This window comes from Nesoenas mayeri (assembly GCF_963082525.1).
Source record: "Nesoenas mayeri genome assembly, chromosome: 9".
Taxonomy (NCBI): Eukaryota; Metazoa; Chordata; class Aves; order Columbiformes; family Columbidae; genus Nesoenas; species Nesoenas mayeri.
The window spans coordinates 15,859,864-15,884,110 of NC_137557.1; the positions used below are offsets into that span (position 1 = coordinate 15,859,864).

The 24,247-nt window shown below is 61.3% G+C and overlaps 2 protein-coding genes across 2 annotated transcripts; one reads left to right on the forward strand and one right to left on the reverse strand.

Annotated features, from left to right (window-relative positions):
• Positions 1-631: 631 nt before the first annotated feature.
• On the forward strand, positions 632-20,414 carry SNED1 (sushi, nidogen and EGF like domains 1; the record flags this gene model as incomplete). Its single annotated transcript, XM_080349788.1, has 33 exons — positions 632-835; positions 3,659-3,946; positions 4,558-4,698; positions 5,390-5,552; positions 6,440-6,565; positions 6,690-6,803; positions 7,543-7,656; positions 7,932-8,045; positions 8,179-8,295; positions 8,579-8,704; positions 8,987-9,091; positions 9,546-9,659; positions 9,794-9,910; positions 10,392-10,508; positions 10,594-10,710; positions 10,941-11,054; positions 11,137-11,310; positions 11,503-11,616; positions 12,502-12,615; positions 13,013-13,126; positions 13,211-13,324; positions 13,925-14,221; positions 15,295-15,478; positions 15,568-15,680; positions 16,204-16,482; positions 16,902-17,052; positions 17,336-17,418; positions 18,159-18,245; positions 18,452-18,568; positions 19,024-19,111; positions 19,608-19,691; positions 19,897-19,934; positions 20,315-20,414. The coding sequence occupies 32 exons, from the start codon at positions 632-634 to the stop codon at positions 19,931-19,933; spliced, it is 4,341 nt and encodes a 1,446-aa protein (XP_080205914.1). The 3' UTR covers position 19,934; positions 20,315-20,414.
• A 1,400-nt stretch (positions 20,415-21,814) lies between these two features.
• Positions 21,815-23,388, reverse strand: MTERF4 (mitochondrial transcription termination factor 4; the record flags this gene model as incomplete). Its single annotated transcript, XM_080349836.1, has 3 exons — positions 21,815-22,686; positions 22,793-22,977; positions 23,046-23,388. 3 exons carry the CDS (start codon positions 23,386-23,388, stop codon positions 22,327-22,329), a joined length of 888 nt encoding a protein of 295 aa, XP_080205962.1. The 3' UTR covers positions 21,815-22,326.
• Between the last annotated feature and the right edge of the window lie 859 nt (positions 23,389-24,247).

A 24,247-nucleotide genomic window follows, 5' to 3' on the forward strand; every position in this document is an offset into this window, starting at 1 on the left:
TCTTCCACTATTTTTTTTGTTTCCCCTCCAGCCTTCTGTTTAAAGGAGCAGTGGGCACCCGCTGCTGAACTGCAGCTGGAGGGAGCGGGGTCACGGCTGGCCCTGGAGTGGGGCCTCTGCACCCACGCGTGCCCTCGGCTAGTGGAGACTGTTCCCCCGCGGGGGAACGAGGGGGCGGCGCGGGGTCCCTGCGAGGGGTCCCTGCGAGGGGCCTGGGGAGGAGAGCGCGGCACAGGGGTCCCCTGCCGCCCCCTCCCCCGCTTTATTTGCATGCCCCGCCTCACACCGCGGCACGCTCGCTGCGCCGAGCGCCCATTGGCTGGCCGCACCCTGCCTATGCAAATCAGCCGCGGGGGGCGGGCCTGCGAGGTGAAGGGGTTCGGCGCGGAGCTCCGCACTGCAGCGGGCGCTTGGTGCTGGGGCCGCGGCTCCGAGCTCCGGCCGCCATCTCCGAGCTCCGCGGTCGTCATCTCCGAGCTCCGCGGTCGTCATCTCCGAACTCCGTGCCCATCATCTCCGAACTCCGTGCCCATCATCTCCGTGCCCGTCGGCGGGCGCCCTACCCCCGCCTTGCTGCCATGCTGCGGTGGCCGGTGCCGGCGTGAGCGGCGAGCGGCGGATCCCCGCGGCCATGCAGGGCCTGGCGGGCTGGGCCGTCTTGGTGGCCCTGGGCGAGTGGCTGTGGGCGGGCGGCGTGGTGCCGTTGGCGGATTTTTACCCCTTCGGGCCCGCGCAGGGCGACGCCGCCACGCGGAAGCAAGACGACGGCGGCTCCGAGCTGCGGCCCCTCTCCATCCCCTTCCCCTTCTTCGGCGCAGGGCACACCGGCCTCTATGTGAGTACCGGGATGCAGCGGGGACAGCTTCCCCCGCGGCCTCCGATCTCAGTCGATCTCAGTCGATTTCAGTCCATTTCAGTCGATTTCAGTCCATTTCAGTCGATTTCAGTCCATTTCAGTCGATTTCAGTCCATTTCAGTCGATTTTTAGATATTACTATCCTGCTTGGCTGGACCTAAGTGCATGTTGGTTTCCACAGGTGCTCTTGGTGGTCCCCGTTTAACTCGGAGCATCAGCGGAATAACCGTGTGCTGAGGGTGGGGGGAGGTACGGCCGGGCCCCTGGCTCAGTGGGGCTGAGGCTGCCCTGGGTGCTGTGACAGGGGTCTTGGCCCTGGTGAGGGTCCTGGCCCTGCCATGCTGTGGGTGCTGGATGGAGCTCTGGACTTAGCCCTGGCTGGAGCCTGTGATCCCCACGCTCCGTGGAACCAGCCCGTGCAGGGAGCTGGGCATGGCTGGTGGGTGAGAGCCCTCTGGATTGTGTTGTAGTGGGCTGGGTTGGTGCTTGGCACATCCTGCTCCTTCTGCTCTTCTCCCTGTGCCCGCGGGGCAGCTGGGCCGCTGGGACCCCCACTAACGTGCAGCCCCTGAGCTGCGCGGAGGGGATTATGGCCAGAGATCTCGAGTCATGCCTGGCCCATCATTGTCACTCGTGGCTGTGACCATCAGGCAGAGGAGCAGCCCTAAGTTGCCCAGTTGTCCCTGGAGCCTTTTGGGTGTCTCTGACTACCTGCCTTGTGTCCTTGGGTGAGTCTGTGCTCCCACCTGGTGCAGTGAATCCTCTGGCATACTGGTCCCTTCTCCCTGTTTTGCTCTGGGCTGACTGATGATCTGGACCTGGCTGACAGAGGAGTGGGCTGAGTATTGCCTCAGAGGTGGGCTTGTTTACTGTCCGGCCATCTCAGCTAAATGCAGGAAGTCCTTGGTCCTCAATGATGTTTTTTTTCTCCTGATAAAAGCGCCAGCCCTGCTACCAGGTGGGAGGGACCTGGGCTGGGAGCTTGAGCCACAGTGGGAGGATAGAAGAGGCTGTGAGAAGCTAGGTGATGTGATGGCTGTCCTGTCCGGGATCCACAGCACAGCTCTGGGTCTCGGAGGGGTTTCAGGGGTCAGAGGATGGTACGTGCCCATCCCCTGAACCAAGACCCCTGGATTCAGCAGGGCCAGCTTGCCTGCCCCTGTCAGAGGGGTTCTTGTGGCAAGGCTGTTCCTCCCTGGGGAGCCACTGTCCTGGGGGAGTGGGTGTGAGGTTGGGCTCACCTGGAAACCTCCATCCTCGAGGGCTGCCTCCAACCACCCCCTCCTCCTATGCAAAAACCAGCAACAACAAAAAAGCCCTTCTTGGCTCTGGTTCTCTCCCATCTTGCTTTAATCAGGGGAAGAATGTTCCTCTGTGGACACTGTGGGGTTACAGAGGCTTTGGGAAGCAGGAATCCTCTTCCCCTTAGTCAGAGCAAGGACTGCCCTGGGTTCACATGGAGGGGCTGGGGACCCTCCTCGGGGGTTGGGAAGCCTCTCCAGGGGCTGCACAGTCACAGCCTGGTTGCCCACCCTCAGTCTGGACATATGGGCAGCCGGGACACAGGCACGCTGGCTTCGGCATGGCTCCTGGTGGGATGCTGGCTCCTTGCCAGCACGTGAGCGTGGTACCGCTGCCTGCCCCTCCCTTCTGTGTGCCAGCGCTGCTCCTTGCTCCACAGCCTCTTGCCTGCACCGTGAGCCTGCTTTCCCACTCTGCAGCCCAGGGGCTTGCGGGGCCAGTGCTGCCAGTGTCTAGCCTGTGCTGCTGTGGCTTGCAGGCAGCACTGTGGGCAGGGGAACGGAGTGTGTGGGAGCCCCATGCTCCACTGGGCTTGCCACTGTGGCAGGATGCTGGCAGTCTCCTCTCAGCAGTTTGGGGGCTGAGGACAAGAGCAGTTCCCTTTGACCCCTGCCCCCTTGCTACATGCTCAGGCAGCAGTGCAGGCAGGGGCTTTCTTCCCCTTCTGTACCTGCACTACATCCACAAGCCAGGAGGCAGCACTCCAGGCAGCAGCATCCCCCGTCTCCAGCTGCCTCCCCTTGGCTGAGGGCTGCCTGCGCCATGCATCCTTGGGCCAGGCATCCCTAGACCCTAGTTACCCCACTTAACTAGTGCTGAGGAAGGGCAGTGTCTTGTGTCGGGTGTCTGGCATCCTCTGCTTTAATGAGAGCAGCCAGCACCAGAGGCTTTTTGCATGGGATGGTGGCGCTTGGTCAACTGGGGACCGGAGCTCGTTAGCTTGACCGCTTGTTAGCTCACTTGCATGCCAGCGGATGGACTGCTGCCTACCAAGGCTCCTGTGCTGGTAGCCGCCTGTCTCGGGCATGACCCCCATGCCAGGAGGGTGGCAGCAATGCCTGGCCCTAGACCCCAGCCCTGCAGGCTGCATCTTGGCTGGGAGTAAGCAGGGAGCGAGCGAAACAGCCCCTTGGCCAAGAGCACTGGTGCGAGCCGGCCGAACATGCCGGGCGCTGTTTGTTTAAAGCACTGGGGCCGCTGCAGTTTTCTCAGCTGTTGCCCCTTCCCCTGGCCCAGCGCGCTGGAGAACAGGGCTGGGTTTGTTCAGGCGCTGTGTCCCTGCAGCCGCACTTAAGCGAGCGGCTGGGGCGGGGGCTGCAGGCGCGGGGGGCTGCGGGCGCCCAGACATGTCTCCACTTCCAAGGGCAGGAAGGGGAAGTGCTCCAATATTTGTGGAAAGGGGGGGAAGGGGAAAGGTGAAATGGAAAACGCCTTTAAGACATTCCTGCCAGCGGCAGGAATCAACTGTGGCTGCCAATTTCTTTCCATCCCTCTCTGCAGGTGAACAACAATGGGATCATCTCATTCCTGAAGGAGGTCTCCCAGTTCACGCCGGTGGCCTTCCCCATCTCCAAGGACCGGCGTGTGGTGGCTGCTTTCTGGGCAGACGTGGATAACCGGCGGGCGGGTGATGTGTATTACCGGGAGAGCACCGAGCAGCCCATCTTGGAGAGAGCGAGCAGGGACATTGTGCAGTATTTCCCCGAGTTTCCGGGGTTTTCCGCGCAGTGGGTCTTCATTGCCACCTGGTACCGAGTGACCTTTTTCGGGGGCAGTTCGTTTTCACCAGTGAGTAGCAGGGGCAAAGCAGCTGTTAGTTTAGGGGTAGTTTTTTTTTTTTAAAAAAGGAGCTTCCCCGTGGAGCTCTGGTGCCTTCCCCAGTGGTGGCACTCCTACCGTGTGTGGCACAGAGCCATCAGCAGGCCTAAGCAGACCCCAGTGGCTCTATCACGATGCCTTGTAATGACAGAGCAGTGCCAGCTTGGCAAAACCAAACCCTCCTCTTTGTGCTGCACAGAGGCTGTAAATTGCCAGCATCCCCCTTCCCATGCAGCAGCAGGGTGGCATTTGCTTGCCTGTGTTCGCCTGTGTCTGGCTGTGCTGAGGACCTGGTCACAGACAGGGTTCAGGGCCCTTTTTCCAGGGGCCTGATAACCACATTTCTCCATGTTTTTTCCAGTTCCCCAGGGAGCAGAAACGAGCTGTTCTGCTGGCTGTGGGGATCATGACACCTTAGGCTTAAAATAATTAAATGCAACTGCCTTTTCTAGCAGTGGAGGACTGGGCCTCAAAGAAACACCCCTTTTCTCGATGCTTCCTTTTGTTTTCTGACTGGTTTTTGGCTGGCTCACCTGTTCCTCTTCTGCCTGCTCAGCACTTTCTTCCCCTCTCTGCTGCAGGTAAACACTTTTCAGATTGTCCTCATCACGGATGGCAAGCTCTCCTTCACCATCTTCAACTACGAGTCCATCACCTGGACCACGGGTATGCACGCCAGCAGTGGGGGGGACTTTGCTGGGCTCGGCGGCATTGCGGCACAGGTAAGCGGCGAACGCGGCCCCTGGGGTGTCCAGGTAGCACATCTGCATTGTGAGCTCACAGCTCCTGGTTTGGGTTTTTTGGAGGTGGAAAGCTTTTTTTTATTTTTTTTAGAAAAAACCAAAAATGTTCTTAAATATCCATGTGTACTCTGGCTCCCAAAGCTAAGACCATACAGGGGGCTTTGTTATCCCGAAACTGGAGGTCTTTGCCTTGGCTGCTGCCTCGTAGTCCCTTTTCCTTCCTAACCTCAGCCGTAAGGAGCAGCTGCCACAGCCAGCACAGCTTTCACTCATATTTTTGTTTCATCCTTGTGTGTGTTGTTGTGTTTAAGGGGTGAAAAAAAGCCAACACCTACAAAAACCCCAGTACCTATTCAGATGTGTGAATTTCCCGGCAGCTGATCCGTGCTTGGCTCCCTGCCGCCAGCCTGCGGCAGGCAGGAGATTGCTGCAGGTGGAGAGGAAGCTGATGGGTTTGGAATTCCAGGGGAGGGACCGGGTGGCTGCTTTGCCCCAATGTGCTGCTTTTGTCCCCGCACGTGGGCAGGGCTGAGCGCTGGCTGGTGGCACATGGAAAGGGACAGTTGGTCTGAGCACTGCTGAGTGGCAGGAGAGATGAGCCCTCGTGCTCAAGCCGCCTTGCCCCATGTGTTAGTGATGTCTCTTTACTCTCTTGCCCTTGTTCTCCCAGGCAGGTTTTAACGCTGGTGATGGAAAGCGCTACTTCAACATCCCTGGATCCCGCACCGATGACATCGCTGACGTGGAGATGACGACAAATGTGGGTATCCCCGGGCGCTGGGTGTTCAGAATCGATGATGCCCAGGTGCAAGTGGGGGGCTGCAGCAATACAAGTAAGAGGACAGCAGTTAGGTTTATTTAACTCCCAACCCAACCCCACACTGTTCTCCAGCCCTGTCTTTCCCTGCCTCAACCCCCACCTCTGGGGGTGGAGGGGACAGCTCAAAGGGCTTGGGGAGGGAGGGGAGACAGCCATGGGGGGAACGTCCTCAGTGCCTACTGTGGCTGGGGATGGCACCCACAGGTGCCCGGGGCTGGGAAGGGGCTGGGAGAGAAATGGGGAGGGGAGGAAGACTTTTGAGACAAAAAGAGCCTGCAGGGAATGATGAGGGAGCCTGGGAAAGAGGTGATGGTGCACAGGCAGGGCAGGGCAGAGGGGCTGGCACCCTCGGGGGATGTCCAGCTCCATCAGTCTCGGGGGGCTGGGGCGAACCATGTGGAGGGCTGGATGCAGCCTCCCCTACGGGGCTGGGGCACCAGGGCTGGGCTGCACTCCCTACCGTGTGGGTCCTGACTTGTCCCTGTGGAGCTGCTGGCCTTGCATTCCTCATCCCTGCTCCCCACAGCTGTGTTTTCCCACCCATGATCTGTGTGTGCCTTGCATTACCAATGGGTTTGCTGTGCACGGGCTCTCCGGTCCCACTTTCCCTCTGCCCCGGCTGATAAATAAGGGCACATCTGTGTCCCCACAGCTGGTGGGACTGACCCTGTGCAGCTCCTCCCCCTTGTACAGAAGGCATAAAACTGCCCCCCCAAGTCCCAGGAGAGCCCCGGAGGAGCAGACCCTGCCCTGCCATGAGACAGGCAGTCCCCGTTGGGTTCCCTGAGCACCCCGGGGAGCCGGGCGGGCACAGGGCCGGGCACAGAACCTGGCACTGGTGTGGTGGGGGATGAGCCCTGCTGGGGCACGGGCTGACGGGGCGCACTGCCTGTCCCACAGCCTCTGTCTGCCTGACGCTGCGGCCCTGCCTGAACGGGGGGAAGTGTATCGAGGACTGCATCACAGGGAACCCCTCCTACACCTGCTCCTGCCTGGCTGGCTTCACTGGGAAGAGGTGCCATATCGGTGAGTGCCGGCCCCGCACTCTCAGTGCTTTGCCCTAGGGAGCAGGTGTCGCTGCTGGCATCACCGCTGGCAGTCTGTCTGTCCCTGCGCTGAGCTCCTGCCCCAACCTGGGGCTTTGTTTCAGATGTGGACGAGTGTCTCTCCCACCCATGTCAGAACGGAGCCACCTGCCTCAACGGTGCTGGCAGCTTCAGCTGCAGGTGCCTGCCCGGCTTCAGAGGCACCAGCTGTGAGAGTGGTAAGCACGGGGCTGCCGGCGCGGTGGGGCTGCGGCTCTTTGCTGCACTTGAAGAGTGGGGATCCCAGGCTTGGAGGGCACAGCTGCCCTTGGCAGGGCTCTTCAGGGCCAGGGCTCCCTGTGGCAGCTGCTGGGCTTGAGTGGTTGGTGACGGCCGGCTTGAATTTCAGCTTGCTGCAGGCAAAGGAAACTTTGCTCTGGCCGTGGGCCCTTCCGGCCGCTGGCAGCCTGTGCCTCTCCCACCACCGCTCCCTTAAGTGAGAAAAGCTGGCGGGTAGTGCTTAAACAGAAGGCTTGTAGGCCCTGCTTTTGCTGGGGATGCTCTGGTCCCAAGCCTTGCGAAGCCAGCAGGGAATCTCCCAGTCCCTGGCAGGGGCCATGGTGGCTGGTTTCCACTGCCACTGGCCTCTGCCCACTGGTGAAGTGCCACCAAAGCATTTGGCTCTTGGTGAGCCTCCACACTGGTGGAGAAGGTGAGCAGGGAGTTGACTTTTGGGGAAGGGAGGGAGAAACGCCCAGCACCGCATGCTGGCATCCTTGAGGTGCAGAGGCTTGAAAGGGCTGCCCATGGAAGGGCTTTGAGAAGAGCCGTGGCCAAGAACATAGCTGCTGCGTTGGTTGCTCTGAGCTGTGCTCTTTGCCTGGCCCCAGCGTCACTGTGTGTGCAGAGGATGCCATGTCCCAGTCCTGCACCTGGGTTGATCCCCTCTCTTTCCCTCTTTCTTTCACTGTCCTGCAGAAGAGTTGCCATGTGAGGGCAGGGAGTGCCAGAATGGTGGGAGGTGCCAGGCAGCAAATGGGACGGCAACATGCTTGTGCCAGCCGGGGTACACGGGGACGGAGTGCCAGACAGGTAGGTGGCAGGAACCGGTGCCGGAGGGAAATGGCAACGCTTCACGTCTTGCCAAGCTGCCTTCCTGCCCTGCTGCTCCCCCAGCCACGTTTTTGGGAGAGGAGCACTTGGTGTTGTCAGTGGCACTGATTTTGTTTGTTTTGTTTGTTGTTTTGTTTTGTTTTCTCCTGGCTGTTGTCTTCCTCCTCCCAAGCATCGTCTAGGCTGGGAGGTAGCGGGGGAACTGGCATCGCCTGTGCATGGCCTGACCCCCGCTCCCCGGCCTCTCCTTGCAGAGGTGAACGAGTGCGAGTCCAGCCCATGCCTGAACGGTGGGCACTGTGTCGATCTGGTTGATAACTTCACCTGTGTGTGCCTGGAGCCCTTCGTGGGACAGCGCTGCCAGACAGGTGCCTGTTCCTGCCTGCACACTGGCACGACCCGTGCCAGGGACCGTGTTCCTCGGGCTCCTGCGGTCATCACAACCCCTTTCCCAGGGCCAGGCTCTGCTCATCACTCGCTTCCTTGCTTTCTCCCACCCAGACTCGTCTTCCTGTGAGGATCGGAGCTGCCGGAACCGGCAGACGTGCAACTACATCCGCCCTGGCCGCTACATCTGCACCTGCTCCCCGGGTTATTATGGCAACAACTGCCAGTATGGTGAGTGGAGCCACAGCTCACACTGCCCAGCGCGGGAGTGGCTTGTGGTGGAGCTGTCCAGGAAGGGAGGAATGGCTAAAAAGGGGTTGTCTCCAGTGTGGGTAGTGCCAAAGTGCAGCGTGTTCGGGGGGGGTCGTGGTGCTGCCGGGAGGGAGCTCCTTCCATTGGGGCTGCTCAGCCGTGGTGGGGGCTCCAGCATGAAGCTGTAGCTTTGCCACGGCTCCCCTGGGACAGCGGCTCCCCAGGATGGGGTGGCTCTTGTTCACTTGTGCCCCCCCCACAGGTGGGCCCCATGTGCCCGGTGCCTGCCTCTCCCAGCCCTGCCAGAATGCGGGAAACTGCCTGGAGACGGAGCAGGGCTACGTCTGCGAGTGCCAGGAGGGCTATAGCGGGCAGGACTGTCGTGACAGTGAGTGCTGGGAGGAGTCTCTTCAGTGGGGTCTCACATCTCTAGGGGAGACCATGTGCTCCTGAGAGGGAGAAGCAGCCACCCTGGAGAGCCTGTTCAGGGGCTTTTGAACTGAACAGTGGGTCCATCCTGCTGAGGGATGCTGTCCGTGGGGGTCTGGGGGGCCTCATGGCTGCCAGCCACCTGAGTCCCCACTAGGGGTGGCATCTGGCAAGGCTGCTTGGCTGTCCCAGCCCTGCAAGCAGGAGGGGTCCTGGGAAGCTCTTATTTCCTCTCTTGCAGAGCTCTCAGAGGGCTGTGAATGTCGCAATGGGGGCAGCTGTCTGGAAGGGAACGTCACCATCTGCCAGTGCCTGCCTGGGTTTTTTGGTCTTCTCTGTGAATTCGGTAGGCGAAGGCTTCTTGATCACCATGTTTGTTCCCTCTGGCAGGCAGGCTATTTGGCAAGCCAGGAGACACCCTGCCCATGCCTGAGCCTAGCACAGTACCAGGGCATGTACTGGATTTGAGCCTGGAAATTTTGTTCCCTGCTGAGGAGACAACACTTGCGTCTCCATCGCTCCTCCTTGAGCCAGAGCCATGCCTCTCCCAGCCCCTGGCCACAGCCCGGCTCCCCTACATGGGGAGAGAACCGCAGCCTTCATGTGCTCCCACTCCGAAGCTAGCTGGGCATCCAGACTGGCCATTGCCATTCGCATGGTCTGTGCTGAGGGGTACAGAGGGTCCCTCCCATCTCATCAGACCCTGCAAAGTTAGAAGACTCCCGTTTCTGGCCAGGCAGCTGGCTGTGTGTCCTCCTGCCACCGGCTGATGGAGGTGCGCGCTGGCCATGTGTTTGCAGAAGTCACCACCACCCCATGCAACATGAACACCCAGTGCCCAGACGGCGGGTACTGCATGGAGTACGGCGGGAGCTACCTCTGCGTCTGCCACACCGACTATGGCACCAACCACAGTGAGTCTCCTCTGCGGAGTGCGGAACCAGCCCGGGGGAGGGGCACGTGATGGGGCCCGGGAGGATGAGCCAGGGAGCAGCTCTCACACCCCTGATCGTACATCCTCAGTGATGCCCTGTGATTGGCTTTGCAGCGATGCCGTCACCCTGTGACTCAGAGCCCTGCCTGAACGGGGGGTCCTGCGAGGTTCACGATGACTCGTACTCCTGCGAGTGTCCTCGAGGGTTCTTTGGGAAACACTGCGAGAAAGGTACCCAGACAGAGCTCCCTGCTGGCCCTGGTACCTGGCAGGGGGTGGGAGAAGAGCTTGGACCCTTGTGGGAGATGAGCAGCTGCTTGCTGAGCTGCAGCTGGAAGTGAGTGCAGGTCACCCCATCCCACAGGCTGGAGGAAGGATTGCATTGTTCTCTTCATGGCCTCTGATAGTTGCAGCAGTTGATCCAGTTCTTGTGTTTCCGACACAAACCCATCAGTGTTGGAGGGGTTTTTTTAATGTGCCTGAGCTTCTGGCCTCAGAAGCAGCCACCAGTTCCCTGGCATTGTGTGCCTGAGGCCCTGGCACTCGTCTGCAGGGGTGTTGTTTCCCAGTGTTGCTGAGCCCAGGGCTGAGCCATAGTGCACTCAGCTTTCCTGCATGCAGTGAGGGGTTTGTTGGGGTGCTGGTGGGAGGCAGCGGCTCTCATGGTGCTAGCAGCAGTGGGTGACCGCCGCTCTCGGTGGTCTCTCTGCAGCCAAGCCACAATTCTGCAGTCCAGGGCCCTGTCGCAACGGGGGCACGTGCCGAGAGGCAGATGGCGAGTACCACTGCAGCTGCCCCTACCGCTTCACTGGCAAGCACTGCGAGATTGGTATGATTGGTATGATTGCCCCCCCAGGAGGAGAGGCAGCAGTCATCCTCTCTCTGCTCAGCCCCTGCCTGCCCTGTGCCCCCAGGTAAGCCAGACCCCTGCGCCTCAGGGCCCTGCCAGAACGGGGGCACCTGCTTCCACTACATCGGCAAGTACAAGTGCGACTGTCCCCTGGGCTATGCTGGCCGGCACTGCGAGATCGGTAGGTGTGAGTGGGGTGTGCTGCTGCTGGGGGCTGCCTGGGGAGGTGTTGGGGCTGCCGGCAGAGCCGACAGCTGTGGTGGCAGTAAGTGAGCCTCACTGCTTGCTTTGAGCCCACTTCGCTCTAGTTGAAAGTGCTTCAACTCTTCCGCACATCCTGCTGGAGGAGGTGGCTCTGGTTTCTGGGCTCTGCCAGCTCCACAGCAGATGCTCTTTGCTCTGCTCTTCCAGTGCCCTCCCCGTGCTTCCCTAGCCCCTGTGAGAATGGTGCTACCTGTGAAGACCTTGGCAGGGGCTACACATGCACGTGCCCCGTGGGCTATGTAGGGAAGCACTGCCAGTCCGGTAAGGGCCTTGTGCTGCCCCTGCCAGCCAGGGGATTGGGGTGCCTCCGTGGAACCCCACTCACTTCCCCATCTCTCCTCAGAGGTCGACTGTGGCATCCCCAGCGAGGTGAAGCACGCCCAGGCCTCCTTCAACTCCACCAAGGTGGGCTCGCTGGCTGAATACCAGTGTGAGCTGGGCTACACCCTCAGTCAGCACAACCACCCCCGCGTCTGCAGCTTGCCAGGTGTCTGGAGCGACCCCCCCGAGTGCGATGGTGAGGAGCGCTGGGGAGTGGCTGAGCCCTGGGGTGCTGTCCCAGTGGGCTGCGGTCACAGCCATGGCTTGGTGACCCCAGGACGCGTACTCCGGTCCTCCCTTGCCCCCATCTGTAGTCAGAGCCCCCCGGAGACCCCAGCCCAGTGCTCACATCTCTTGCCTTGTCTCTCCCCTGCCCAAATGCCCGCAGAGATTGATGAGTGCCACTCCCAGCCCTGCCTGAATGGCGGCCGGTGCAAGGATCGTGTTGCTGAGTTCCTGTGCCTTTGTGAGCTGGGTTACACTGGCCAGCGCTGCGAGTTGGGTAAGAGACTCTGCCAGTTATGCCCTAGGGCTGCAGTGGGTGGCAGTCACCAACCCTTTTCACCCTCTGGCTCCCAGGGAACGGCAGCACATGCAAACCCCACAGCCAGAAGCTGGACTGCCCTCACATGTGTGCGCTGGCTTCAGTGTCCTCCTGGTGTGCTCGGATCAGCCTGCAGTGAGGGCTCCTCTCCTAGCGCCCCTGGCCGGCTGTGGATTTGCCAGCGGGGAGATGGTGCTCCCAGTCAGGCAGAGGAGCAGGCAGGGCTCAGGGGCATGTGCACCACTCGTGCCCCCCTGCTGATGGATGCTGGGTGGGCATCCCCATCACTGATGGGGCAGTGACTTCTCCTGATGAGTGTTAAGCCCGTGCAGAGAAGATCTTGGGATCTGGGTGTGGGGTGCTCTGCTTGGCTCCAACGTTATTGGCCAAGTGAAGGGGAAAAAAGCAGTTTGAGTTTGCATGTTTTTGGCCATGCTGAGCTTCTGCTTCTATGTGTGCGCATGGTTGTGGTTGAAGGGGTGCTGGGCAGCATGGTGGCTGGTGGGACTCTGTGGCAGGTGTGAGCCCAGCGCCTGGTAGGAGCTGGTCGGATGCTCACTGTAGGGACCTGTTGGCACAGCCCTGCACTGCCTGCTGTGTGCCCATGGGCATGTCCCCATGCCCAGCTCCTGCTGCAGCCCAATGCAGGGGCAGGTGTGGGGCAGGGGGGTCTCAATAGCCCCAGGGGTGGGGCTGTTCCTGGCTGCTGGACTTGGGGGTAGTGAGTGACCTGAGGAAAGTCTGTGTCCTGTGGGAGAAGCGCTGCCTCTCCGAACCCTCTGTCCCTTGCCTCTGAGCCTGTTGCTGTGCTGAGCCAATGCCTCTCCTCTTGCTGCTCCACAGATGTCAACGAGTGCCAGTCGGAGCCCTGTAAGAACGGTGGGACCTGCCAGGACCTGCCTGGGTCCTTTGCTTGCTTCTGTCCTGAGGGCTTTGTGGGGACCCAGTGTGAGACAGGTAGGGACTTGCCCTTCCCGGGGTGGCAGAAGGCTGGACTGTGGGTGCTGGGATGCTGGTCACTGTTTTGGGCACCTTGATCTCAAGCCATCAGCTGGGCACTTGCTGCCTCCTTGCCTGCAGTTTTGAGGGCAGAGCTGAAACTGCTCCTGGGGAGGAGGATGCAAGGAACAAGGTGTCTGTCAGTGATGGATCCCCTTTTGAAGCCATCTGCCCCCTGCCAGGGGATGTGGCTGCTGCAGTGCTTGGGTGGAATCCTGGGTCCAGCCCAGCTCTGCCGAGCTTTGGGCTGCAAGTCCGTCCTGCTGCCCCTTCAGGGGTGGTTGTTGCTGGCCCATGGGTGCTAGCTGGGCATGCCGGGGGTGCCTGCTCACCGCTGGCCTGCTCCTGCCTCCAGAAGTGGATGCCTGTGAGTCGGGTCCTTGCCGAAACGGAGGGGAGTGCGAGAGCTACAGAGGCTCCTACCTTTGCGTGTGCCCCGAGGGCTTCTTCGGCTACCACTGTGAGACAGGTGAGGCGCGCGGGGCGGCTCGGCGCGGGGCAGCCCCTTGGACAGCCAGCAGCACTAACACTGGCGGCCGGCACCTCTCCACAGCCAGCGACCCATGCTTCTCCAGTCCCTGCGGGAGCAGAGGCTACTGCCTGCCCAGCAATGGCACCCACAGCTGCACCTGCAAAGTCAGCTACACAGGCAAGAGCTGCGAGAAAGGTAAAGGCCCTCAGCAGCGGCACCAGGACGTGATGTGGGGCTCAACGCTGGCCAGGCGGTGACCACCGCCTGTGAGGGGCTCGACGCCATCCAGGACCATCAGCTCTCCTTGAGGCGGGCAGGGCAGGGGCCTCGCCTCTGCAGGGGCAGCGCAGGCCCCAGCGATGCTGTGGGCAGGTGCTGTCATGCTGAGCCACTGCCGTGGGCACGAGGATGCTGGGGACAGGTTTCCCAGGCCTTCTGTGGTGATGGCAATCCCTCGGGTGCGCTTGGGAAGGGAGGTGTGTGAGGGAAGCCTCTCGCTGCTGGCACCAGCCTTCCTGTGGCCCCATCTCACTGATGCCTTAGCCCTGGCATGTGGGGCGAGTGCTCAGCCATGGGTGCTGCCAGGTGGCGGTGGCCGGGAGCCCTCCCGTTGCCCTGGTTCCTGCGCCTGGCAGGCTGGTGGTGGCTGGCGCCTGCAGGGCTCTGCCAGGCACGCTGAGGGGAGAGCCAGGGCCCCATCCTCCATTGCTGCCACTCTGCCTCTCGCTCCCGGGGTCTGTTCTCTAAAGATTCATGGCGTTACCTCTCCCCTTTGCTTTTGCCCACACCCTGAAGAATTGCTGCCACCAACCTCATTAAAGGTGGAAAGGGTGGAGGACACTGGTGTGTTGATTTCTTGGCACCCACCTGAGGACGCAGCCGCCAGGCAACTCATTGACGGCTACGCCGTGACGTACGTATCCCTCGACGGCTCTTACCGCAGGACAGATTTTGTGGACCGAAGTCGTTCTGCCCACCAATTGCGGGCACTAGCCTCCGGCAGAGCCTACAATATTTCTGTCTTTTCAGTCAAACGCAACGTGAACAACAAGAATGATATCAGCAGGCCCATCATGCTCACCACGCGCACTAGTGAGTAGCGTCCCGGGGGGGTTGCGGTAGTGAGCACGCGTGGCCACGCTGGTGCCAGGGCTTGTGCCACCTCTTCCCTGCCACTGGCTCCAGTCCCAGCCCAGGCCAGTGCCAACCCCTGGCAAGGTGTGGTGGTGCAGATCCTAAAATCCGGCCAGGGACCATTGGAAAGCGCTTGGCACAGAGAATTGCTGTTCTCTTTGCTGTGAGTAAAAGGGGGCAGAATGCCCCGCGGCTCACTGGGCCCCTGCCCTGGGAGCTGTCAGTGGGGACCGCTCCTGGATCCTGTTCACCAGGTCACTCCTCACCTGTGGGCCTGTGGCAGCGTGGGTCCCCAGGGCTGGCAGCTGAGCTGGAGAAGCCCCCACGCCAGCTGGGCAGCAGGGCTGGGTGACCTCTGCCAGCAACGAAGCTCTATGAGCGAGCTTCCCCCCATCCCACCAGGCCTGGCATGGGGATGCGCCAGGGAGGGCAGAGGCTGGCAGGGACCTCCGCTCTGCGGGCGAGCAGGGGCACAGTGATGGCATGGGCAGGAGGGGTAGCTGCAGTCATCTATAGGGCAGGCGGGTGAAGAAATCAAGTGCAAACTGAGGATGGAGGGGATTAGACCTTGAAAAGCTGCCCTCTAATGAGGGGGGGATGGTGGTGGGAAAGCCTGTGGGCCACATGCCCCCATGTCAGGCTGAGATGGAGTGAAGCTCAAGGGAGAAGGCTGGCATGGTGCTGTGCACAGCAGGGTCTGCGCCCCTGGCCCCAGCGTTTCTGGAGGCCTTGAGCTGGGGGCAGTGAGAACTGGGCTCGGGATGGCCACCTCAAGTGTGCTGCAGGCTGAGCGCCAGCCTCAGGTACTGTGTCCCATTTGGAGCTGTGGTAGGGGCTGGGGCCAGAGAAGCACCATGGGTGGCACAAGGCCCTGTGGGCAGGCAGGTGGTTGTGCCTCCCGCCTGCCCACGGGTGCGGGTGCCGGCCGGGGGAAGCCAATCCAGAGGGGCAGGCAGGACACCTGCAAGGGTGTGGGAAAGGGACAGGGTGACCCACAGCTGACCGCAGTCCTCTCTGCTTGCTCCGGCCAGGACCGCGTCCGGTGGAAGGCTTTGAGATCACGAATGTGACAGCCAGCGCCATCACGGTGCAATGGGCTCTCCACCGGCTCAAGCACTCCACCGTCAGTAGGGTGCGTGTCTCCATCCGCCAGCCGGGGGATCTGGCAGACCGTACCGTGGAGCTGAACAGCAGCGTGGCCAAGTACACCTTCCTGTGAGTGGGGCTGCAGGCAAGCGCCCAGCCAGCTGGCCCTCCCTGGCTGCCCAGCTCACCCCTTCCCACCCTGCCTTCCTCCCACACAGAGACCTGCAGCCAGGAGAGAGGTACATTGTCCATGTCACGACGCTGAGTGGCCAGGGGACAGAAGACCACCCCTCAGAGAGTTTGGCCACAGCCCCCTTCCACGTGTGGACGAGTGAGTGGGGTTGTCTTGGCCACCCCCTGCAGCTGCAGGGCCCTGGGGCTTGGCTAGCACAGCGCGGCCGGTGGCCAGCGGGAAAGCTGCAAGGAGGGGAAGGTGTGAAAGCCGTCAGCCTGTCTGGCCAGCACGGCGGGCAGGAGACGTGCAGGCAGCCCTCAGGAAGGGCAGGCAAGGCAGCAGTATGTCCTCTCCTGCCAGATGTTGTTCACTACCCAAGACAAACATGAGCTCAGCCCCGTGGGGAGCCTGCATGGGCCTGATTCAATCCCTGCTGTATGGCAGCCGGAGCGGGGAGGGCCAGGCCTGAGAGCCAGGGTGCAGTGAGGCTCTGCCCGCCTTGGTGGGACCCAGTGCTGAGCATGTCCCGGTGCTGAGCATGGCTGAGGCCTCACTGGGGCACAGCCAGGCAAGCAGAGGCCCTGACATGCTTACAAGGTGGGGTGTGAGCAAGTAGGGTGGTTGCCATTCAGGAGTACCAGTGCTGACCTCTTGTCTCCCCTCCTCCTGCCTCCCTCAGGGCCTCTACCCCCTAAAAACCTCACTGCTTCCCGTGTCACCACCACCTCGGTGTCCATGGCATGGGAGCAGCCACCCACTGGTGCCATGGAGGGGTACATCATCAACGTCACCACTGCTCAGAGTGTGAAGAGCCGCTACGTGCCCAATGGGAAGCTTGTGTCCTACACAGTGCGGGACCTGCTCCCCGGGCAGCGGTACCGCCTGTCTGTGACAGCTGTGCAGAACACGGAGCAAGGCCAAGTGCACAGCGAGCCCATGCACCTCTACGTCACCACCTGTGAGTGGCTGGCTCGCTGCGGCTGGGGTGCTGCTGGCTTGCCGCAGCATGAGGCAGGCACTGGGCTAATGGGAACGTGGGGCATGGGGTAGGAAACTGGTTGACTGGTGGAGTAACAAGCCTGTGTGGTCTTGTGCCCTGGACTGGGTGCTTGCAGCTCTGGGGACAGGATGCAGGACTCCTGCAAAGGGAGGTGGGGGGGTTGCAGGGTGCTGCCTCCCTGAGCAGAGATCAGCTGCAGACTCACAGCTCGGTGATGTTTCACGGGGACTGGCACTTGCAGCCCAGATGTGCAAAGAGCGTGCATGTGTCCCCAGACAGCCTGAAATGGCAGCTCGGGACTGAGGAGACTGGCTGGGAGTGGGGTTGCTGTGCTGACTCGCAGCCTGACTCACTAAGCCTAACCCTTTGGGCTGCAGTGCAGAGGGATGGGGCTGGGTCTCCGGAGAGATGGTGGAGCCAAGCTGGACACCCCCGGGTCCTGCGCAACAGGCTGCCCCCAGCTTTCCTGCCAGAGCTCCGCTTGCTAGCAGATCACGACACAGCTGAAGAGCCCTCACCAGGCCCCAGGTATGCACTGTTCCTGTACTCCTGGCTCTTTTACCAGTGCTCGGCCCAAGCATTGGGTTGAGCAAAGCCCTTTTTCCCAGCTCCCCTGTCTGGGTGCGCACAGGCTTAGGACTCTTGCCCGTACCCTGGGGCCCTGAGCCAGGCAGCCCTTGTAAGCAGCTGAGCCCACGGGGCTCGCACTGAGCTTGATGCTGCCAGCAAGGGCTCCTTTGGCCCCAGCACGGGGCAGCTGCGGCCTGCGGTGCCTGCAGTGCCCCATACCCTCATGGCTCTCCTGTCGCAGGTTCACTGAGCTGGTGGATGGCAGAAGGAGGATCAGCGCCAAGTTAAGCACTGCATTGGGCAAATCCATCACTGTGAAGACAGGTGAGTGCTCTGTTGCCCTTCCAGTCTCCTCCTATCACCCAGTGCTGTCTTCTACACCTCCCCCAGGACAGGGTGGCAGTTGGGCAGGCTGCTGTAGGGCTGGGGGAGCCCTAGAGAAGGGCAGAGCTCTCTCACTGGGCAAACACCTGTCCTGCTTGCTGGACACCTGCCTGGGACATGGGGTGATCGAGGAACCCAGAGAGGGCGGTGGCACAGGCTGGCCGCTGTCCCTGCCCACCACACCAGGAGCCCAGGCAGCGACCCTGCACCCCCCCAGTGCAGCCCCTGCCTGCCCAGCAGCCTGAGCCCCCCTGCCACGCACAGCCTCGTGCTTGAGGAGAGCATCTGGGTGAGGAGCCCCTCACTAACCCAGGGCCAGCCAGCCACCCATTTGCCACCTCTGCAAAACCAAATATACAAATCCCAGCCCACAGGTATCTTACCAGGCCTGGGAGCCCCACGACATGGGGTGGGGAAAGGGGCTGGCACACGTGATGGCAGCCCTGGGTTCACACGCATCTCCACTCTGCCCCTGCTTCCCCAGGGCTCCCTGTCCCACAGCCTTCCAGGAAGGCAGAAGCAGTCATCCTAATTCTAGAGGTGCCAACTGGGAAGGGCTAAACCATTGCCTCAGGCCTGACCCACCCCCCTGATGCTGTGGGCAGGGTGGATCCCATCTGAAGGGCTGCCTTTGGGTCTGGCCCCCACTGGCAATGACACTTGACCCTCTCATTGCCCAGACCCAGAGGCTCCAGTGAAGCTGGAGAACGCGGAGGTGTCCAGCCAGGGCAGTCTGGCACTGCAGCTGAGCGAGGTGAAGAGCAAGAGTAAGTCTGAGGGAAGCACACGAGGAGCGGGGACCCAGCCCAGGGCCTGCAGGCGGGAAGGGCACATGGCAGCAGCTGGCCAGCCTTGCTGTAAGGCAAACAAGGGGCATGGCATCCCCCACAGCTGCCCCATCCCTGGGGGTTGCTGAGGGGTGGGACGGGCTGTGCGGCAGCCCTGGGCTCTAAGGGCTGTATGTGTGTTGCAGGTGAGGGGCAGAACTGCTCCACGAACCCCTGCAGGAACGGCGGCGCCTGCGCCAGGGATGCCGAGTCCTACCGCTGTGACTGCCGGCCGGGGTTCAAGGGCCGGCTCTGTGAGCTGGGTGAGTGCTGCGCTCCCTCTGCGAGTGGATGGTGTGTGCCCAGCTTGGCAGCTGTCCCAGCCGCAGGGTTCCCAGGGTGCAGGACACCAAGCGCACCCTGTCAGTACCCAGCTCCTCACCATGCGCAGGCTTCCTAGAGAGGGCTGAGCTGTGCCAACAGCAGAGGGAGGGGCTGGGCTTTGCTTTTTCCAGGTTGGGCAGATCTGGGAGCACAGGTCTGCTCCAGGCCCAGCCCTCTGCCTCTGCCTGGCAAGCCAGGCTCCTGCCCTGCCCACGTAGTTTCTTGGGCCCTGTGGGGCTGGGAGCTCACGGTGGGTCAGCTCTGTAGAGCCCAGGCCTCCAGGACAGCAGAGGAGAAACCTGGGGGGGGGCTCACTGGCCCCCTGCCATGGGGCACAGGCAGCCAGGGCCAGAGATGGGTTCGTTGATAGCTCCCTCTCCTGTTCCCCAAGCAGCCTGCAAGAAGGTGCCACACTCATGCACGCGGCTGTACTCGGAAACCAAGTCATTCCCTGTGCGGGAAGGAGGCACCTGCCACTACCTGTGAGTACTGCCTGCGGGTTGTACTCCCCCCTTCCTCTTGTGCTCGGAGCTGGGGACTGTGTCCCCACAGCTCAGCTCCAGAGAAGGGAGAGCGAGTGTGAGGCCGTCTCAGACCCAGGGTGGCAGCTGCCCCCTCCCCAGGGCAGGCTGAGCAGCCTCGTGTGCCCTCGAGCCCCTAGAGCTGCCCCGCCAGCTGCATTTCAGGGCACGGTCCTGTAGTGGTGTTGCCTCCCTGTGTAGCAGCGAGGTTGGATTTGATGTTTGTGACCCCCAAATAGTAGCGGATCCCCTGCCCGCTGCCTGCCAGCCCAGCTCCTCTCTACCTTACCATGTGCAAGCAGAGGGCTGCCACCAACCCTGCTGCAATACTGGGGCACAGGAAGGAAATACTGCAGCCTGGAAGGAAACTGCGGAGGCCCCAGCACCCTGCTTTGCACTCATAAAGCAGATCTGTCCCTGTTATTCCCTACAACTCCGCCCTCTGCTGTGTGTACAGGTACAGAAGAGTCTACAAGGTACAGCAGGACATCTGCTACAAGGAGAGCTGTGAGAGCACCGGTTCCAAGAGAACAACCAGCAGGTACAACTAGCAGCAGGATGCTGAGCGTGCTGGCCTTGCTGTGGCCTGGGGCAGCAGGACACAGCTGGCCAGAGTCACCCAGCACACCTGGGTGTGCCCAGGCTGGGGGTGGGCTGGGGGAACAGAGCCTGTGAGCAAGGCTCAGGTGCCAGCTCAACGTGCCCTCCCTGCAGGACTGAGAGCACTTTCCTCCCATCTCTTTCAGAAAACCAAGCAACAGTCACACACTGAGGAAGCCGTAGAGTAAGTACCTGCTCCAGGCCCTCCTGCAGCCACGCATGCCCCTGCACAGGGAGTTGGGCAGAAGGGTTGAGGCCAGAGTGCAGCCCAGGCTCCCGCTGCCACAGCAAGGGGCTGAGGGCTGTGCTGGTCCAGCTCGGCATGCGGCTGAGGGCTCCTGGTTGTGGCTGGGGTGCAGGAGATGGCAGTGCTCTGCAGCCCCATGAACCAGAGACCTCTGCACACAAGAGGCCCCAGGCACTGCCTGCCCGTGCAGGGCGAGCCCTGTAAGGGACAAGGCCCCTTTTCTCAGCCTGAGACGGGCATGCAGGGTGGGAAGAGGCAGCTGCAGGGCTTCTGGGGGACTTTGCACACCAGCTCATCCTTCTCCTGCTCCTTCACAGGATTCAAAGCAGTAGAAGCTTCGTCTTTCCACGTCTAAGGGCTTTTGAAACACCAGGAAGATCTGATCTGCTCCCTGGGTTGAACACAGCAGGGGAACCTTCCTGCCTGGCATCAGCCCCTCTCTTTTGTCCAGCCCGCTAGGGACACACAGCCAGATGGGCATGCCAAGCCGCGCTCCCCTCCCTGCACCGCACCAGCACTGCCTTTGCTCGGGCTTGCCTTGCTCCAGCCGCCTCTGCCCCTAAGGAGCTGAGCGCCCGTGAACCGCAGCAGCTGGTGCCTGTCCGCCCCCCAGCCCCTCCGCACGAGTGCTGGGCCCCCAGCTCTGCTTGGGCATGGCTGAGGCTGAGCTCAGTCCCTGCCAACAGCATCTGCACCAACCTGATTTTGTAATCCAAGGGTAGAAATTACCTGTAACCCCTCAATAAAACAGCCTAAAGCAGACCACAACGCCTTAGCTATCACCTGAAACATGGCCCACAACAATCTGCTTAGAGGAGACCTCCCCTATGTAGACAAGTTAGAAACGGTGAGCAGCAAGGCGAGCAGTGGACACACATCCCTGTTTCCTCTGTTCTCGCAGGGGAAACTGAGGCAGCTTCTACTGCCTGTCTTTTTCTTTGCTTTGTAAACAATCCCTGGTTTTAACCAAATTTCTAGCTCAGAAAGCAATAGAGAACCTAGAAAGAATTTTAAAAGTGACTTGTAGGGGAAGTTTGTCAGCTGCCGAGTTAACACCATACTTGTTCCGGTGCTCGTTGCCTCCAAGCCACAGCAGTGGCTGAAGCAAGACATGTACCATCCCCACACGCTGCCCGCAGCATTTGCCTTCCCTGTGGCACCCGCGGGCACCGAGAGGGTGGTGCTGTGTTTGTGGAGGAGAGGACCAGCATGCAGTGGCTGTCCCACCAGCTGCAGCAGGGCAGGCAAGGAAAAAGTGTAGCTTAGAAACGTTCCTAGTTTTTATGAGTTTGTATGGCAACACTAGTTAAACATAGATTTGTGTATTAACGTACACAGTGTATATTATAAATTAATACATACCAGAGATATATCGTAGTTGTGGTATAGAGTGTTATTTCCCCAGCAGCATGGGGGCAGCGGGGCAGGGCAGCCCTCCCCTCCCATGAGCATCGCAGGGGCACTTTTTGTTCAGCCGCATGTATGGAGCTGCAGCCTGGAAGGTGCTCTCGGAGCAGAACAGGCTCAGGAGTTTCAGCACTCCTGGCACCACCCGCCCCCTCCCAGGAGCAGCCGAAGAGCACTTGGCCCAGAGGAGCAGCAGCCTGGGAAGCAGCAGGGACTGTAAAGCCCCAACCAGCTGGCCAGGACCATGCTCCCCTCCTGCACATGCTCGAACTCTCCTCCCAGAGGAGAATCGGAGTTGGAGATGGACGTGCCTCGCTCTCTTCCAAGGCTGCCTGGCCCCGCTGCCCACACAGTGCGCACAGGAGTCCTGTCCTAGGGCAGGAGAAGCCAGGCCTGGTCTGGAAGAGCAGAGAAACGGGAAAACCAGAACAGCCTCTGCTGTCCACAAGGCAGGGGAGGTTTTGGGACCGCACTCAGAATGTGTTTGTACCCCTGCACTGTCAGCCACGAGCCGAGCGCCAACAAGGGCTGCAAAGGTGGAGGCAGCACAGCCAGTGCTGCCCCAGGGCCTGTCCCCACAGCAAAGGGCAGCAGGGCCAGCACAGTATGTAACAGCCAGAAGGTTTTAACCTCGCCTTGGAAATAAATTAGTTATTTTTGGTTTTGCCTTTTTTTTTTTTTTTTAATAAAAACACTTTATGGAAACTGGATATTTACTGAAGTAGTTGGTCAAGGAGGAAGAACAAGGGTTATTGTTGTATTCTGATACATGGAATTTATTGCTGCCCTGCACACAGAGCCCTGCAGCCCTCATGGCTCAGGCCTGTGCGGGCTGGGGGCCCAGAGGCCCCACAAGTGCAGTGCGGCGTGGCAGCGTGGCAGCGCGGGAGGGCTGGGGCACTGCAGCCTCACCTCCTCGCTCTCAGGCTGTGTCGCTTCCTTCGCTGTCCACATCTTCGTCTCCTTCCGCGTATCGTGCGTTCCTGTCCTCTTCGTCCTCCTCCTCCTCCTCCTCCTCCTCCTCCCGGGCCAGCAGCCTCTTGAAGACATCATACTCCTCCGCAGTGGCGCAGGCCAGGCTGGCCAGGAAGTCTTTCTCGGGGAGCTGAAGGATGTCCTTCAGTTTTGGGTTACTGGTTTGGGTCTGGCCTTTGTACGGGGTCTGGTAGAGCCCCCGGCGCTCCAGGAAGATGTGCCGGTTCCTGAGCTCGGGGAAGGGCATTTGGAACAGCCGGGCCTTCACCATCTCCTTCTGCGAGACGCCCATCCTGAAGTACGCGTACTGCGGAGGGACAGGGCGCTTCATGCACAGCCCCGGCCCCGCACTGCGGCCGCGGCCCCGGAGGGGACTCAGGAGCCGCGTCCCCGCGGGCGGCCGGGCCCCTCACCTGGAAGTGGTGGTGGAGGCGGTCCGGCTCCTCCAGCAGCACGGCGGGGCAGGTCCCCAGCACCTCCCGCAGCTGCTCCGCCGTGAAGAGGCAGCGCTCCCGCAGCAGCCGCACCGCCGCCGCCATCCTCCGCCGGGGCGCGCTGAAGAGCTGCGGGCAGCGGCCCAGCGCTCGCTGCAGCTGCCCTGCGAGCACCGGGGTGAGCGGGCCGGGCGCTGCCGCCCCGCAGCACCCCCCAGCCCCGCCGCCCTACCTCCGTCCAGCCCCAGGCGCCGCAGCTCTGCGGCGCGCTCCTGCAGCCGCTCCGTCGGCATCCGCAGCAGCGCCGGGCTCCGCTCCAGCAGGGCCAGGGCGGCCTCGGCGCTGAGTCCCAGCAGCAGCAGCTGCGCCGCCGCCGCCTCCCGGCGCTGCGGGCCGAGCGGGGCCTGCAGCCCCAGGAGCCTCCGGACCTGCTCCTCGCTGAAGCCCATGCCTCGCAGCGCCGCCGCCTCCCCGCAGCCGCAGCGGAGACACGGCCCGGGCGCGGCGGGAGGGCTGCGGGGCACTAGGACCCAGCCGGCCGCCCGCCCGCAGCCGCGCAGCAGCCGCCCCGCCATGGCCCAAACCACGTGGCTCCGGAGCCGCGGGAACCCGGAGCCGCGGGAACCCGGAGCCGCGGGAACCCGGAGCCGCGGGAACCCGGAGCCGCGGGAACCCGGAGCCGCGGGCGTGCTGGGACTCTTTCTCCCCTGTGTACATGCAAATGAGCCCAGTTTAGCAGACGGAGTCGAAATACAGTTAATTATAGAGCTGCCCAAGCCTGGATGCTGGAATAAAGTCAACACGCAATTATAGAGCCAGGTTCTAGAGCCACACCATATAGACCTATTATGAAGCCAGTCTTCTCAGTGACAACCAATGATAGGACAAGGGGCAATGGGTGCAAACTGGAACACAGGAGGTTCCACTTAAATCTGAGAAGAAACTTGTTGGGGGTGAGGGTGTCAGAGCCTGGCCCAGGCTGCCCAGGGGGGTTGTGGAGTCTCCTTCTGTGCAGACATTCCAACCCGCCTGGACACCTTCCTGTGTAACCTCATCTGGGTGTTCCTGCTCCATGGGTGGATTGCACTGGATGAGCTTTCCAGGTCCCTTCCAGCCCCTGACACCCTGGGATTCTGTGATATACAAAACCCTATCACTCTCAGGGAAGCCCTGAAGAACCAGTTGGTTGCACATTTGCATATTGGTTACATAATCATTTTAGCGTCTAATGAGTGACGTTCAGCTCAGGGACACTTTGTCCAACAGTCTCAAGATGTGTTAAAGCAAGACAGTGAATTGTGCAGCTCCAAAAGGTCTAAAGCTGCAAGGTCAGCAGTGCCTGTAGCTCCTGATGAGGTGTTTGCAAGTGCCTCTTTGTCATGTGACCAGACTGACCCAAAGCTGACAGGATTTACATACCTTTAGGTTAGCAAT